This window comes from Coffea eugenioides, chromosome 8 (assembly GCF_003713205.1).
Source record: "Coffea eugenioides isolate CCC68of chromosome 8, Ceug_1.0, whole genome shotgun sequence".
Classification (NCBI taxonomy): Eukaryota; Viridiplantae; Streptophyta; class Magnoliopsida; order Gentianales; family Rubiaceae; genus Coffea; species Coffea eugenioides.
The window spans coordinates 46,409,422-46,426,497 of NC_040042.1; the positions used below are offsets into that span (position 1 = coordinate 46,409,422).

At 37.1% G+C, this 17,076-nt stretch overlaps 2 protein-coding genes and 1 long non-coding RNA gene across 3 annotated transcripts; 2 read left to right on the plus strand and 1 right to left on the minus strand.

Annotated features, from left to right (window-relative positions):
* The first annotated feature begins 276 nt into the window (after positions 1-276).
* On the plus strand, positions 277-2,261 carry LOC113781152 (ethylene-responsive transcription factor CRF2-like). The gene has a single exon (XM_027327020.1). The coding sequence runs from the start codon at positions 1,005-1,007 to the stop codon at positions 2,133-2,135; it is 1,131 nt and encodes a 376-aa protein (XP_027182821.1). The 5' UTR covers positions 277-1,004; the 3' UTR covers positions 2,136-2,261.
* An 8,011-nt stretch (positions 2,262-10,272) lies between these two features.
* LOC113781640 lies at positions 10,273-12,300 on the plus strand. The gene is made up of 2 exons (XR_003469649.1): positions 10,273-10,549; positions 11,893-12,300. It is a non-coding gene; the product is annotated as an uncharacterized LOC113781640 (long non-coding RNA).
* A 577-nt stretch (positions 12,301-12,877) lies between these two features.
* On the minus strand, positions 12,878-14,566 carry LOC113781639 (arabinogalactan protein 41-like). Its single transcript, XM_027327599.1, has 2 exons — positions 14,130-14,566; positions 12,878-13,311 (listed from the first exon to the last, which is right to left on the minus strand). The coding sequence occupies exons 1-2, from the start codon at positions 14,272-14,274 to the stop codon at positions 13,205-13,207; spliced, it is 252 nt and encodes an 83-aa protein (XP_027183400.1). The 5' UTR covers positions 14,275-14,566; the 3' UTR covers positions 12,878-13,204.
* Between the last annotated feature and the right edge of the window lie 2,510 nt (positions 14,567-17,076).

A 17,076-nucleotide genomic window follows, 5' to 3' on the forward strand; every position in this document is an offset into this window, starting at 1 on the left:
CTAGATGCGGCGGCTCGCCTAAAATATCTCCGCTGCATCACTCTCTGATTAGACCAGAATTACTAATCAATTTTAACTGAAGGTTAAACCGGCATAACTACAAATTACTACTATAAGTAAAAACAAAACTACTAGACTAGAGTATCTACTAATATATTTGTTTAATTTTGAGAATTTTATTTTTAATTAAATAATAATAGTAGTTCTTTTGAAACAATCGTATCCTATAAAACAGCATTTCCAGCAGTAGCTTCGGTCTACAATCCAACTGAATACACACTCCTCCTCCCTCACAGTCTCACCCTCTTGCTCTCTTCTTCTTCTTCCACAACCTCTGCCTCCTTTTCTCCATCTGCTCCTGCTCAAAGCCTCAAGCGCACCACCCTCCCTGACATCCATCCCCTGAATTTTTGAGCTTTTGGATTTTTTTTTTTTTTATAGCAGAGGCAGGAGGAGCAGAAACAGAAACATGAAGCTTTTGGGACACCGCTTGTGATTCTTCTGGAACATATATTCCCTTTCCTTTTCCATCCCAAAAACTTTCACCAATATATATACACTTTCCTGCATGTTTCTCTTTTCTCATCTTCACTCTTTTTGCTCCAACACACCCTTGAGTGTGTGTGTGTGTGATAGAGAGAGAGAGACTTAAAAAAGAAGGCTTTGGAAGATATCTATCCATCTATGTATCTATCTTTAACTCACTTTCCTAAGTAAACATCTCTTCTTTTATTGCTCCTTTCCTCGAACTTTCTCTTCCTTTTTTAGTCACCTCATCTTAGAAACCAATGGTAATTTTTATTTTGCAGTGTTAATTTCAAGGGCGTTTGATCTTTAGCAACGTTCAGCTGCCCCTTTATTCCGAGAATCTCTTCCATCCCTTCTCCTCTCCTCACTTCTGCTTCTGGGTTCTACCCCCTTTCGCTTTCAAATGCGAACCTGACTCATAATCTTCTCTCCTTTTCCTCGGGTCTCTTTCTTTTTCCACTTTCTCCCCCAACACGATGGACCAACAAAGAATGCAAGACATGTTGACTAATAAAAAAGGAGTGAAATACACTGAGCACAGGAAGCAGACCACTATGGTCAGACCTTCCCCTTTACTGCCCTCCCTCGCCGGCCGGACAAGGAAGTCACCGGACATGAATGCCGTCAAACCTAGAGTCGTGCGGATTTCCGTCACCGACGCTGACGCGACTGACTCCTCCAGCGACGAAGATGAGGAGGCCTTCAAACGAAGACACAGGGTTAAGAGGTTCATCAACGAGGTCAAGATTGAGACCTTCAGGGACAACGGCGACGGGAACGTTAATGCTTGTACGAGTGCCGGAAATGTTAACAGCGTTTGGAGGAGTAGGGGGTCTGCTGCTCCGGCGGCCGCTGGGAATGGTACTAGTACTACTAATAAGAAGAGGAAAAAGAGCAGCGGTGGCGTTGGGAACGGAAAGCAAACGCGGGTAGCTGAGGGGAGCAATGTTAAGAAGTTTCGCGGTGTACGACAACGGCCGTGGGGGAAATGGGCGGCTGAGATTAGAGATCCTTCGAGACGTGTCCGCCTGTGGTTGGGCACTTACGATACAGCCGAAGAGGCGGCCATGGTTTATGACCACGCGGCTATACAGTTGCGTGGACCAGACGCGCTGACTAACTTCGCAACCCCTCCGGCGAGAAGCGCCAGTCCGCCTGCACCGGAGTCCGCCACGTGCTCCGGCTACAACTCCGGCGAGGAGTCACACAACAACCAACGCTCTCCCAAGTCTGTCCTGCGCTTTGCTTCCACGTCGAACAGCAATGAGGAGGCCGAAGCGGAGTCGTGTTTACCCAGTCCTCTACACGAAGAAGTGGTCGGAATCGGAAAGGAAAGGCGTGATTGCTGTGGCGAGGAGATGTGCGTATCGGAGAACTTCTCGCATTATTCGTTGATTCCAGAGGACTTGCGATTCGAGTTTGAAGATCCAGTAGTGGACTTTAGCGATTTGTTCGAGGACAACTCAAATATTTTCGAGTATGCTAGGAATTTTGATAATACGTTCGTGGATTCGAGTGAGAGTGTAGAGTTTGGATCGGCAATGCCTGATGATTTCTTTTCAGACTTGGGAGACATATTTGGAAAGGATCCTCTGGTGGCCCTTTGAGATTTCTTTCTCCATAAAAGCTTTTTTTTTTTTTTTTTTTGACAGTTTTGAGTTTTGAGGCATGAAGTAATATGTGAATTACTTTACTTACTCTATCGGATGTTTTTTTTTCCTCTTTCTCTCTATGTTTTTTTTTTGGGTTATTTATTACGTAGTTTATTGTGGCCAATTTTGTTTATGGGTTTAAAAAGTAGTAGTAGTACTCTACTAGTATGTATGTACTATGTAGTAGTAGTGTTTATTTGTTGATTTATGAGTAATATTATGACATATGGTAAAAATGTCATTGTTAATTTTTGGTGAGATATATATATATATATTTACTAAAAGACAAAAAAACAAGAAAGGAAAAAAAAAAAAACACGACTCCGTGACATATACGTTGTTGTTATTAGTCTAAAAAAAATTAAAATTAAAATTGATGGTTGTGTTCTGTGCAAACATTTACTATTAAAGTTGGTATGGTAGTAAAGGATGGAATTTGTGGATGTTTGATGTGAATGGCACGTGTAAGAACACGTGATTCTGAAGAGCAATTGAGTTAGGTAAAACAATGAAATTGAATGAATGAGTGAGTGGGAGAGCAAGTGGGAAGGTTTTCTTCAGTGTTTTGTAACAAGTCTTTTTAAAAAGTCTCATTCACGGCATGAATGGGCACGAGCTCAGTTTTAAGCGTTGTGTCGTTGTTGCGGCTTTCTTCTCTGCTGCACCATTTTCGGAAATTTCAGTGTGGTGTGGGAGTAAATGAAATTTATGGTGGCTGCCCATTTCTCCTACTCCATCCATATCTATCCTACTCCATCTTCTGTTTGCTGTACGCTTACCGAAGGACCAAACACCCGACTGTTGCTGTGCAGCTTTAATTTAGTGATGTTCTCTCTTCTTAGCTTTCCTTTTTCCATAAGAAGAAGTATTCGAGTGTTCGTTTGTTTTGAGGGAATAGGAAGGAAAAGAAACAAGGACAGGGCAGAGTAAGTAATTCACATATTCGATGATGATCTTGTTCGGATGGATTCAATATGAATAGACGGGAATGTTGTTTGGATTAGGGACGAAATTGTAAATAGATTAGATAGGCTTTTTTTTTTTTTTTAGAAAATCTTAACTTGTCATTAAATGATTATCTACAATCGCGTGTAAATGCTTCAGTTCATGCAGTCTGCTTTTGAAGCAGCTTAATTAGTTTGCTTTCTTGTTGGGTTAGGCAACGAAGGAGTCATTCCCTGCATATTGCTGCCACCTGTTGTAAATGCATTGAATATTGTCCAGCATCAAATGGCAACGAATCTTCTTCATCCACGTCCGAAAGAATTCACCTCATTAATTTCTTAAAAAGAAAATAAAAAGGAATTAAGCCATTATTGACTTCGATAATATCACATAATAAAAAGGAGAAGCCTCATTGCTTAAGCATGAGTCGAATTCGAATACCCTGCCAGCAGCTTCAAGTTCAAGCCTCCCTTCTTGCAAATGGTTTTTTTTTTTTTTTTTTTTGTAATAAAAGGGACTATATATTAAAACAAACTTAAGTTATAGGTACAAAACGAGGGAAACAAATTCCCTTAAAATCTGCATCTACTAGACTTCTCAAAGCATAAGGAATACTTTCATAGCATACAAAATTCACATTTTGTTGAGCACCCAGTCTTGCAAATGGTTGATTTAATACTCAGCAATCAAAATTTCGTTCTAATGTATAAATAATTTTGTCCATGCATATATGCATGGTTGTAACGAGATTTTAGGGGTTAAATTCATTCCTCGAGTAAAATCAAACACAAGATTTGTTCATTTATTTTTTCTCTCATGCTTGTGAATATTGAAGGAGGCGGGCATGCCGATAAGCAAGCAAATTAAAGAAAGATGCCCAGAATTGATTCACCGAGGCCAGGTTGCTGGCAGAATTTTATTCATCTGATCGTGGTTTCTATCAATTGTTTTCATCTCATTGGTGGTCCTGTACGTAGTTAGCTGGAGAGTCTCACGATTCAGGGATGACAAAGATTTGGACAAACAACTTGGAGTCATTGCAAAATCAATGGTATAGGACAATTTCAGAAGTGAGTGAAATAGATAGCATCTCACAATCATAGCCCCCCACGTACTCAAAAATAAGGCCTGCAACAAGGATCTTTGGCACCTTTATTGTCAAGTTGATTTTTGCTGCAAAAAACACAGCTACCAAATCATCTTTCATTTTCAGGTATCTTCTTCAGCTTGGGTGTCCCCAGTATTAGTGATTTAGTTAGTATATCAACTCAGATAAAATTTCTTGACCTTAAAATCAAATGCCCTAATCCGTATTCTTGGTCACGGTTAGAGGAAGCATGTCTTAGATATTCATCTGTCTCCAGGAGATACAAAACTTTTTCATTTGTTCTATCTATCTCCTCGAAATTAAAGAACTTCCGGATGTAAAAGCAACAGAACGAGTCTAAATTGTCAGCCTGCAGGTTTATCGATCATGATCCCTGAATTTATTCTTCAATCCCTAAATATATTATTGTTGCTTCCTCACTTTATTTTTATTAACTTTTGCCACAAATTTAAGCGGACAAGGACAGATAATTTACCATAACGAGATCCCCATACATAATTAGACTTTTTCTTTTTTTAAAAAAACTTTTAAGAGGGGGATAGCCTCAAATTAAGCTCATTTCCTGATAGGATTATGGCAAAGCATTTGAAAGTTAACTAAGATGTGAAACTTGTTTTTTCGTTCATTTCACAACTTATATGAGAATACAATGTGAGGATCACATCACGATAACAACCACCTTGTTACATTCTCCAAATAAATCCAGAGCATTGATAGCCAGCCCCATATAAATTTGTCAAACCAATGCCTTCAACTTATAAGTCGCAGCAAATAGAGACAACACAAACAAGATGGCCGTAAGCTTTCTTTGTTTTTTCCTTTCTTTTCTTTTTCTGTATATGAAACTCGTTCATAACTTTCTGCTATTTTTGGCAACATTTTTCTACTTTCATGATTCAAGATGTCTTTTTCCTTTTCCTCCAATCCTGTGAACCAATAAGCTATATAACAGCTGTTGACTCAACATTTTGGAAAGATGTTAGAGATGTGGTGGATAGAAAAATCATGACCCCCATTCATCTGAAATGTGAGTTTCAATGCCAATCTTGATGCATACTTGTAACCGCAATCAAGAAACATTTGTATCATGTCATCTGCAATCAAGAAATCTCTTGCACATTCTTGCTCAATGCTCGACATCCGTATGCATTTGACCTCCCTCAACAGTAACTTAGGTACTTTTGTTAGATGATATAATCTAAACACAGTGTCCGGTGATAGATAATTCAAAATGATTTTGGAGATCTTTTGGCTTATTTACGGAAAGTTTTGTATTCCCATTTCTCCAAGGAATATTAACTGTCATGGAAATTTACTTAAAGAGTCAATACAGATGTGCAATTTATCACCGGGGAAAGTTTGAAGAGCGGGAACTGCTCAGTCAGCCTAGAATAACTCAACTGCATTAACTGATACATTTATCTCCATCTAATGATTTCCACACTTAAAATAGATTAAGATTGTTTTAAGCAAACAAATAGATGCCGTTTAGGCAGACAATACGTACTCGAAATAAATTTTTTTAAAAAAAAGGCATTGCAGAAAAACTAAGTGCAGTTGAAGCTTATATTACAATGGATTTAATCATCGTGCATAGAAGTTAAACAATATAGTCCTCCTTCTTTCTCTTATAAATGACACCACCTATACTTAATGGGAAACCTAAGTTATATAAGGAGTTAGAGAAGGAGGAGGTCCACCTAAAATTAAAGGGGTGCATTATTGACACACCTCTGGATTTTTGAGTTACGGTGTGGTGTGTTTGTCCTGTTGGTCTACAGCTGAGAAAGGGATTCTTAATCCCTCCTAATGGCCAAAGTTGCCTTAGACAAGTTATTTCCGAGTTTCGCTATTCACTATAAAAAAAATAAAGGAAATTCATTTTTCCGAGATATGCTTTTATTGTTTGGATGCTATGTCTTAGGAAATTAAATACTACGGATAGATTGAAGAATTAGGGGGTAAGACCGGAAGGTAAGTTGTGCAAGCTATGTCAAGGCCAATTGGAGACCATGAATCACTTGTTCTTCTTCTTTTCTTTCTTTTTTGGACGACACAGGGGATATCTAGGTCATCGGCCTGACTAATTCCCCTGCGGCTCGAGAGAGGGCGTCCCAACCCACTCCGAACTCGGTAATCACGGAATTCGAACACTGATCAATGCCTTAAATAAGGATTACATGACCGACTGAACTATCCCGTGGGGTATGTATCACTTGTTCTTTGAATGTTCCATTTCAAGGAAGGTGTAGAAAAACTTGTTACACATGTGCTTGTCTGCTAGAGATACTCTACCATGGACAAATGAAGTACAATGGTTAAATGCCCATTGGAAGTCCAAATCTTTTCCTAATCAAGTGAGGAGATTGGTATATGTTGGGGTGGTATACCATATATGGGAGGCTAGAAACCAATCTTTATTCAAACACGTGCTTGTAAAAGAAGAGTACATTATTCATGAAGTGCATACTGCTGTAAGAGATGTAGTGGCAGGTTGGAAAAAATTTCCTGTAAACAAGACAAGTTTAGAATTAGCTATAGAGTTGGGACTACCTCTGACTTGTTTTAGTTGACTAGCATTATATAGCATAGAGTACTATTGATGTAATAGAAATTCTACATTTCGTGTACAAACTTACTATTCTTATCAATAAAATGTACAATTTAATTAAAAAAAATAAGAAACAACGTACAACTTGTACACATAATATCTTTTCACAAGAACCAAAATCATGCTAAAAGCACAAGGGAGAGTGGATAGACAGAAACATACAATAAAAAAAAAAAAAAGAAGAAGAAGTAGATTTTTGGATGAAAACTCAAAAGAAGAGCAAAAAAAAAAAAATTCAGCAAAGATTGGAATCTTGAGCTTGGGGTTGACACAGCAGCCAAGCATTTAAGGTAACGTGGTAGTATTTTCAATTTTGTTTTGTCAGCTTAACGAACTTCTTCGGTTCATCATCATCATCATCATTCATCGGTCCCATCCCAGTACCGTACTGCTCATCTTTTTGCATTGCACCTAGTAGGATTTCTGGGCTGCTCCCTCCAATTTGTGGGCCCTTTGTCCAGCTCAGCGAACCTGCGTACGACAGCACTCGATAATATGCAGCTTAGACGGGGACGTGATTTCTGTGCTGCGCCGGGGTGAGTACAAAATGCAGTTAGTATTGCGCTGGATGGAGGGGTGCGCCGCGCTGTCTTTAAAGCGCAGCAGCTCAGCTAGGTCGCTTCTGCATTGCGGCGCGTCGCGGGAGGCTCGCCTTGTTCATTCTTTTCTTTCACGCCCTCTCTCTCTCTCTTAAAGGCAACTACTGCAAATTCCCAAAATGGTCCCGGAAGCTAACGTGTATGAGCCATCTGGCTTTTTGGATGTGCATCATGTGATTAGGTTAATAAATCGCTTTGTATGGATTACTGTTTTTTCCTATAAAATTTTTAGATTTTTTGTAAATGCATTTTTTAATCACCATTTATATATATATATATATATATATATCAATTCGTTATAATATTCGTTATAATATTTTTTTTAAAAAAAAATTCAGAAAATAATAGTTCAAATGAGAATCTTTTTCTTTACTGGATGGGTTTAGCTTGTATTATGGAAGCCTCATGAAGATTTAGAGCCACCTTTAATTTTTTTTTTTGTTGACGGAGTGGGTGTCCGAGTCAATTCTTACGGGACCCGACTAATCCTACTCCGGCCTGAGAGGAGAGGTCTGGGGGTAAATATGATATGATAGTATCTGCTACCAATCGCGGAATAATTAAAGCCCATATGCTCGTGTTTGTTCTACTTCTCTGGTTTTGTTTGCACGATTTGTTCAAAATTATGGTATTTGCTTATCGGAAAAGAACCGAGATTGAAATTGCGAGAAGCATTGGAATGTAGTTTGCAAAAAAAAAAAAAACTGGGGATTTAGCATGTAGGTAGGTGCAGAAGGGTCACTCTCACCTAGTGACAGGAAAGTGATGGGGGCGGAATGAAGAGATGTTTCGGGGCTTTGATATCATAAAAGTTCCTGGGCCCCCAGATATCAGAGAGAGTGGCCCACTTCCCCTGCTGCTCGTCCACCTTACCATGCTTGAGACTTGAAACACCAACAGGCGGGATGCTGGCTTCTCACGAACAAGTGCATGGTTTATTAAATATTGCCACGTCTCCCTTGCCATTCTTGTGGCATCCTCTTTTGCACGTCTTCGCTCTAATCTTTTTCCGTTCTGGTAACTCTTAGATCTTTCTCTTACTTTGTTTCCTTTCAAAGTTTCGCCTTGTTTGGAAAGGAATTTTTCATAAAAAAAAAAAATCTCTACATTTTTCATAAATATATTTTTTAATCATTTTTTTATCTTACATTTATCAAAATCTCTATTAAAGACAGTTTTATTCGTCCCTTAAAATATACTTCTTGTCGACACCTGGGAAAGTTGGACCAGTGCAGCTTATGGCAGGCCTGCTTTTCGGTCGGCTTAGTCACTTTTCCAGCCCAACTTTCGTTTTGTTGCCCTTGGTTTTGCGCTTCTGCATGCAACGACGGGGAATCCTTTTGATGTTTGGGCCGTTTTGGCTTTCTGTATCCAAGTCTTCTACTGAAGCCCGTGATCAGTGAACTGCAGCTAAAGTAGATTCTAGACCTTACCCCTTTCGTGACAACGATTACAATTATCCTCGTGTTGCTAGAATCTTGAGCCACCAGTGTGCTAGGAAAACTTATATACTCTCGTTTACGTTGAACCCAGAGTCAATGGTTCACAAAAAAGGGGCAAAAAATAAATTAAACTATTCGATATTCGATATTCGAATCGAACTCGATACAATAAAAATATCGTTTAAATTTGGTTCGTCAGTTAGTTACATCAAACTTGAACAATATTTTATAGTCAATAAACTTTTAAACTTAACTCGAGTTTAATTTTATTCCTATAAAATTGGATTTTATATGTGAAAATTTCAAACTACTTGAGCTTGACTTGATGAAAGCTCAATCGAATTCGATTCTGCCAAAAAAAAAAAAAAAAAATCAAACTTGAATAAAATTATCCACAAAACTAAACCTAGCTACATGGAAATTGAATTGTTTTAAAATTAGATGGGTGGTATTATGTGCGAAGACCATCGGGACAAAAAATTTGTTATTGTTTAGTCACTTAAGAAATAAAAAGGAGCATCTTTTTTGTATGTCTTTTGATGTCCTTTCTCCTCCAAAAGATTATCTATCCTTTCTCCTACAAAAGATGATATTCTATATATGCGCAAAATCACACGTGATAACGCCAATATATATATGTACATTCAGACAGTATGCAGTCTAACCCACCACTTTTAAGAAGGAAATGCAACCCCTCCAGTTGAGTTTTGTCCAATTCCGTGCACTTGTTATCATTCTTAAAATAATACTCCCTCCTTTATTTTTTATAACTGACGTTAAAGGTTTTGCACACCAATTAAGAAAAGTGTTTCATTGCTTAAATCTGTACATTACTTTCCTTTTGTACCCTCATTAATTGTCCAATTCACCCATATTTTCTCTCACTAGAGTACTAAATGGTGCTGTTTTACTAGGCCAAAAGCAATGCAAACTAACTCCCACCAAACTAGGAGTAGTAATTAAGAACCCTGTACTGGAAAAGAGAGATAAAAGGGTAAAATTGTGAAAAAATAATTAATACTATATGGAGATAATAAAACGACAGATAAAAGTACACTAGAGTAAATTTCTTAAACGTCAGTTATAAAAAAAGGGAGGGAGTATTTGATTTAAATTTACACAATTTTAGTGTAATTGTAAAGTTTACATTATTTAATTATATATAAGTAAACAATTTTGATGAATACATCATAGTTGTACAAATTTACACTAAAATATTATAAGAATTACATCAATCGAACTGAACTAGAGAGGCATCGGATTTGAGTAAGAAATAAAATAACGCGATGATTAGACTTCTTTTTTTTTTTTTTTGTTTGGGTGGTGGTGGCCGTCTGAACAATTCTTGCATAACATTCTTGAGGAGGAAGAAATTATATGTTGGGTAAAACTTAAAACAGTGTGCGCGGGGGCCGCGGTCTGGTTCTCTTTCAATTTCCCAGAGCCTGGAAAACGACCAAACAGTCCCTTCTCTAAAACCCTCCTACTTTCTCTAGAACCCCCAAAATCAGAAGAAACAGGGGTAGATGGATTCAGCTCGGAAAGGCCAAGCAGTATGCGGGCAGGAGGCACTGAATTTGCTCAACTGCGTGACCGAAACCCCTTACGATCAAGAGAAGTGCCTCCGTCTCCTTCAGTCGTTGCGCCAATGCGTCCTCGACAAGGTGCTCATTATCTGTTTGTCTGTTTATGTTTTACTATGATGTATGATTTGATACTCCTACTTGTTTTGCGGAGTACTGGATTTGGTTGTACATATTGTGCTTGTTAAATTGACAAATTAAGTTGCTGAAGCGGATTGGGAAATCAACTGGTTTGCGTTAATGATTACGATTATGATTAATTAAAATTGAAATAGATGAGGAAAGGTAATGATAAGGGTTGGAGATTAAAGGCTTGAAAGTTGCTTGTGTTTGATCATTTGCCTTTTTACCAATTATTGCTGCATCGAAATAATAAATGAAGGACCTTTGACGGTATCTTCATGTTGAAGTACCTTGTCCGACCCAATTGCGTGAGACTATGGACGATTTCAATAACCATCAAAGTCCATTTATAGAATCATGCAACCATTATTCCCTTTGTTCAGGCAATGTTGGTTTAGTCATTGCGATGCCGAGGGAAATGAGTTCATAAGCTGATCAGAGCTGTAAAAATCTAAAAAGAGTGTTGATAACCCAATTTGGAATGGAAATAGAGTAGAACAATCATTAGAACTTCGAGTGAGGAATACAACGACTCGCTGACTTGTTGCCTCACTTTCTTTTCTTTCCTAGTTTACAGTGAATGGTCCTTATTTAGCATTATGCTGTAGGAGTACATCGATTGTTTTGCTAGTAGAGGAGGAAATATCTTGGTGACCAATTGTAAGGTGATGAGGAGAGACGCGTCTTGTTTGTTGTAGTGGATATAATTGACTACAGTCAGTAAAACATATTCCTTTGTGATTGTGGAAAAACTTTGAAGTTCTTGCATCAAATTGTCCTTGAGTAGTTGGTTATGTGTTAAAGCTCGTTCCAACTATTTCTTCTTCATGTAATAATAGCTGACAGTTTTGCCTCCTTGCTTTGCATGTAGCATAACAGATACTTGATACTTGAATTTTTAGCTTCTCCCATGTTAGGTAAAGTGGTTTTGTATTGAATTCAACGAATTTTAGCATTATCTTTCCTCCTGTCTTGCTTGCTTCTCTTAGTTATTGGCATGATACCTCTGAAGTAATCAATAACTCAGTTGGAAACTTGGAATAGAGAATGTTGAGGAGATAGTATCTTTTTGGTATTTCTCTGATTCATTATGTCTTGCTAGGTTAGTGTGGTTTTCCCAAAATCTTTTCCGCTGTTGTACCTGAAAAAAAAAAAAAAAAAAAAAGTTTCCACTGATTTTGGGATGCTAATAAACAATACTACTGTTATCTAAGACTGAGAGTTTGCTCTATTTCATACATAATGTGCAGTATTGCTTGGATTTGTTATGGGCCATACTCATACCCTATTTTTCTTGACAGAGAGTGAAGAAATTCTCATTGGCCGAAGAAAACCAAGGAAGTGTTGATGCGAGTAGCGAGAAGAAACATTAATCACTTGTGATTGCTAGACATGTATTAAACTTGACCAGGTTGTTGCACTATTTTTTCAGCTAACAGTGATTGAGGCTAGACAATGAAAGATGATTGCACATTGCATAATCAAGAGGGCCAAGGTTTTCTGCTTAATGATGATCTTATCCTGTATTTCATACTAAAACATCAGAAACTCTTCCTTTCATGTCATTTTCAATTTAAAGAGCTCCTTTTGAAGGCTAGGTAGGACTTGTTCTTCTGCACCTTCGATTTACAAGTTGATGTTGTCTCTATGATGATTCAAAGCATTTGACAAGAACCTTTGGAACGCTCCAGAAAGTTGAAATTGCACAATCACAATTCTTCGTTTAAAAATAATTGTTATCCTTGAACACAGTAGGATACGTAGTATAGTTGACAATAGGGTTGGTGCTTCAAATTTACTGGAAATGAAAGTCTATTCTAGCCATCAAACTAATGGTGGTGTACTTGCCAGAAAGTCAAGTTACCAAACTGGCGATACCCAACAGATTCTTTAAACATTTACTCTGCAACAAATTTATGAATTCTGTAGTCAAAATCATCTTTTGTAGACTTTGTGTAGCTGGTGTAAAGAGGATCAGGTTACCTCAAAATATTGCTTATGCAGCTTAGTTTTGTTTTATCAGAATTCTCCGAGAGGCTAGCCTCCGAAGTAATGTCCCTGCCTCCTCTTTCATTTCATGATGGCAAGCATATAGCACAGAATTGCTCAGAGCGCGGTAGATCAGGTGTCAATGGGGGAGCAAAGCTGCGGCCCCTGTTTAAGCTCATTGCATATGACACTAATCTAATCCATTTTGAGCTTCCACTGAGCTCTTGCAATCTCAGATTGCCATGGCAAAGGATACACTACCCATACTTGCATAGGATTGCAGCAGAAAGCCTCAGGATACAACCTCTTCTCTTAGGTTGATTAAAAGATCTTGATAATTCACCTTTGACGAAGAAATACAGAAATATAGTTTGGAGATGAGCACATAGAATTGGATCCAGTCAAGTAGGAAGCAAGTTGGGAAAGATAAACCAAAACCTGTTCTAGTAAATAGCAGTTTAATGCAACAATTACTCAAAAGAATCCCATAGTAAGATGCTTAATGTATGTCCCAGGACGACATTACATAAGCAATCGTGAAAGTCTTTCTAGCAATTTACTCGTGCATTTCAATTCACTCTAGCCTATAACTCTTTCCTGGGCAATAGTAGTATGGATTTATAATCAAATAACCTGGAAGTTGAGGGGAACTTCCAGGGTGTGGATGAGATATGTAAGCACCAGAGCCAACAACATCAAGACGTAAGCAATCCCCTGGTCAATAGTTGTCCCTGAAATATGAATACAAAATCAAAAACTTTTAGGAAGCTTTCTGTAATATGCTTACTAGCAGGCAAGCCTGAAAAAGTAACGATTTAGGTAGGAATAACTGTATCATGCTAGGAATCGTGTCTTAAACCGCGGATTTACTTCTTCTACGTAGCAAATATCCATGAAGTAAATAGGAACCAGAAAAAATACAAATGGGAAAAGATCCTGTGTCGTCATTGTCATTAAAAGTCAGGACAAGTAAATTGTATAATTGATTTTGTTTCAGAGGATGACTTCTGCAATGTATCATATGCTCCTTTTTTCTTTTTTTTTTTGGAAATCAATTAACTGTCAATTAACTAATTCTTGTCTTGAAACTCGGTCGGTGCATAACTTGATTACTCAATAATCAAGTAAACTGCCCGGCGATTGCTTTTCATTGTATCACTTTAGTCAACCAAAACTCATAGTGATTTACGTATTTTACAGTAAAAATTAGTCAAAAGGACAGTTGAAAATATCAATTACATTTTGTCAATCTCAAAACTTCAAAAGATGACATTATTGTCATGTTTAGCAAATAGCTGCTGCAACAAAACTATAGGCACTCTACGCACAAGAAGAAGAGAAGATCTCCCAGATCCCTCCTCCAAAGGAAACAACGTATTGCCATTTTCACCATAAACCCATGGCCATCAAAGAATTTCCCGGCCAACCATGAACAGCAATCCCACATTTTTCTAAGAACCAGAACAAGAAAAAGAAAACAAAATAAAATCCGCATTATTGAACAAGCCAAACAAAATGGTACACAAATGACAGTAAAAGAAAATTTTACCGTCACTGGTCGGAGCAGGAGCCGGGGCTGGAGGGAAGCTATGATGAACATGACCCTCAGCAGCAGCAGGCATAAAGGCGGTGAAAATAACAGCAATTAGGACGACAACGACGAGGCCATTGCACATTCTTTTATTGATCTCCATCTCTCTCTCTCTCTCTCTCTGGTTGATCTCTTACTCTTTGTACTAATCAATAAATAATTTTGCTCTCTGGCTCTCACTTTCTATTTCTGCTACAGCGCTCCGAAAGGAATGAAGCTGCTATATTCTTGAATAATACGTTCCTACAAGGAAATTGTACTGGTACTAGACTACGAGTCTTCGAATGGAAATGGTGACCACTTTTGCAGCTTTAATTCCCCTACTTGCACCCCCTTTTTTTTGTGTCCCACTCTTCTTTTGGAACAGATCTAACAAGATTCTAAACAAGTACGTGAAAGGCTGCAATGATTTCTTTCTTCCTCATGCCAACTTGCCCATTTTTACTTTTGCCGCAAATCTTTTCAATTTTTTTTTAATTTTTTACATAAGGTTGCTGGTACTACTTAATTGAGGCTTAAGAGTTTTTCCTTAATCAAAATTAGATCAGAAAAGTGACTAAACGTACGAATAAAAAAAATGTATTTAAAGTTGTATATATAAAATAGTAAGTTGTGTATATTAGATCAGAGGTTTCTCACAATCGCAGAGATCTCCCCTCAAGTTTGTTAAATTATATCTACCTCCCTTACTTTTACTGTTATATAACAATATCCTAAACTACCCTTTTTGTACAAAAATAAAACAAAAAATATTTTGCCAATTGCTTTCTTCCATATTTTAACCAAACTCACTATATTAACAAACTAGCCTAATAAATAGTCTAATTTGAAATTCTAAACCCAAGCAACCAAAGCATGCATTCAATCTTGAATATTCGTTCCAAAGCATGCATTCAATCTATTATCATAGCATGCATTCGTTCTATTATCATAGTCATAAAATTGTTTCTCCCAAAGCATGCATTCAATCTTAAAGATTCGTTCCATTCTTCAAAAATATTCTCACTATATGGTTCCATGGAATAGTCAAATTCACAATCAACTGTCCTTATGGTTGCATAATCTTCAACACATAGCACCATGATTTGATTCCATATAAGTGGTTTAACTCCTACTAAATGAGCCACATTATGGCCTTGAAGAAAATCCTTAGGCGAGATTTAGGCATGGATGAGATTGATCAAAGTTTAAGAGAAGGAAAGACATCATTATGACTATAGAGATCTTCAAGAAATTCATTTTGCCAAAAATCAAAATTCTATTTACAACTAATCACACCCCAAACTTCAAACCCAATGCCTACACCTTCTCAAAACAAAATAATCTAACCTACCATTAAATCTCCAAATATGTTATCATATTAAATATAGAGAAGAAACTCTATCTCCATAGCAAAACCACAACCAACAATTGTCAAGCATAAAAAGAAATATAAATGTACTTATTAACATGTTAAAAATTTTTTTGGATAAATGATAAACAAATTATCAAATTTACTAATTTTAGCCCCTCTTCATCTTTTGGCCAATGATTGCATTATTTGTTCCATTATTATTGTGTGACTCTTCATCTCCTTTTTAGATTGACTATGAAATCAAATTTTACTTCAACCATCAAATCTAATCGCTCAACTAAACTTATGATTTGACAATTCTAAAGAGAAGAAATGAGAAATAGGAATATATAGTAGAGTTTAACGGATCACTTGTGGTGTGATTGGCTGCAATTATAAGCAATAGTTGGTGATAATTTGAAAGTGAATTATGGGAGCAAGGGGTTGATGGATGAGAACGAAGTGACGGTCAGTGAGAGCGAATGGACGTTGGTTGCAATATGTAAACAGGATAAACGAAAAAGTTAGGTTTCTTTTCTTTTTTTAATCTCATTTCATTATACTGTGAATTATTTATTAAGTGAAGGTCATTATAGTCATTTTATTGTGACAAGGGAGGTCAGTGTAATTTGTAAAACCTGAGGGGAGCCGAGTGAAATTGTCAAAAACCTCAAGGAAGGTTTGTGAAATTATCCCTATTAAGTATCAGCAGGTGCTCTAGATTCTCTGTTAAAAAAATCCATACTTAATAAGTCACGAGTACCCTCGATTATCCATTACATGAATTTGTATATATAAAATAGTAAGTAGAATCATGAAACCCGATCTAGATTGTAAGATGTTTTACTTAAAATCGAAAGGTCAAAGTTTGAATCATCAAGGGAAAAAGTGAGAAACATATTGATCATTTAAAAAAATTAAAATATAAAATATTGCCCGTTAAAAAAAAAATCCATACTTTATTAGTAGGTTTATATAAGTATTACATATCTTTTTGCAAAAATCTACTCCTGTGGTTGAGTTGTGCTACACAAATGGGCTCCATGTTGTCCTATTGCACATGATTGTAGATTAATTTTCAAATATTTCATTTTCTAAACCGCATAAAATAATGTTATTTGTTATCCAAGAAGATAATGTGAGGTTATAACGAAAATAAGAGAAAGGAAAAAAAATTCGATGCCCCTTGATTTACTTTTTGTCAAAAATGGTTGATGTCGTCAAAGTTATAAGTACTAAGTTTATCTTAGCACGTGGTAATAAAAAGATAGGTGTAAAGTAAAAGAATGCCTAAGAATCTCTAATAGCGCCAGCCTAATCAACAAAATTACTTGCTATTTTGGATTTCTTGTAGAGAAAGAAGCGGCTAGTATGATCCTCCGGTTCAAGTCATGTTGTTAGACCCGGACCGAATCAACCAGTTCGAGCAGTCTGACCGTGAACTAGCCTTCATCTCGAGCTGATTTATAACACAAAATTGTTTTGATCAAAAATCAGTCAGAACCATTCAAAATTGGCTAAACCAGTGACCTGATTTCGACCGATTGACCCGATTCTCAAACTTTTCTTTCT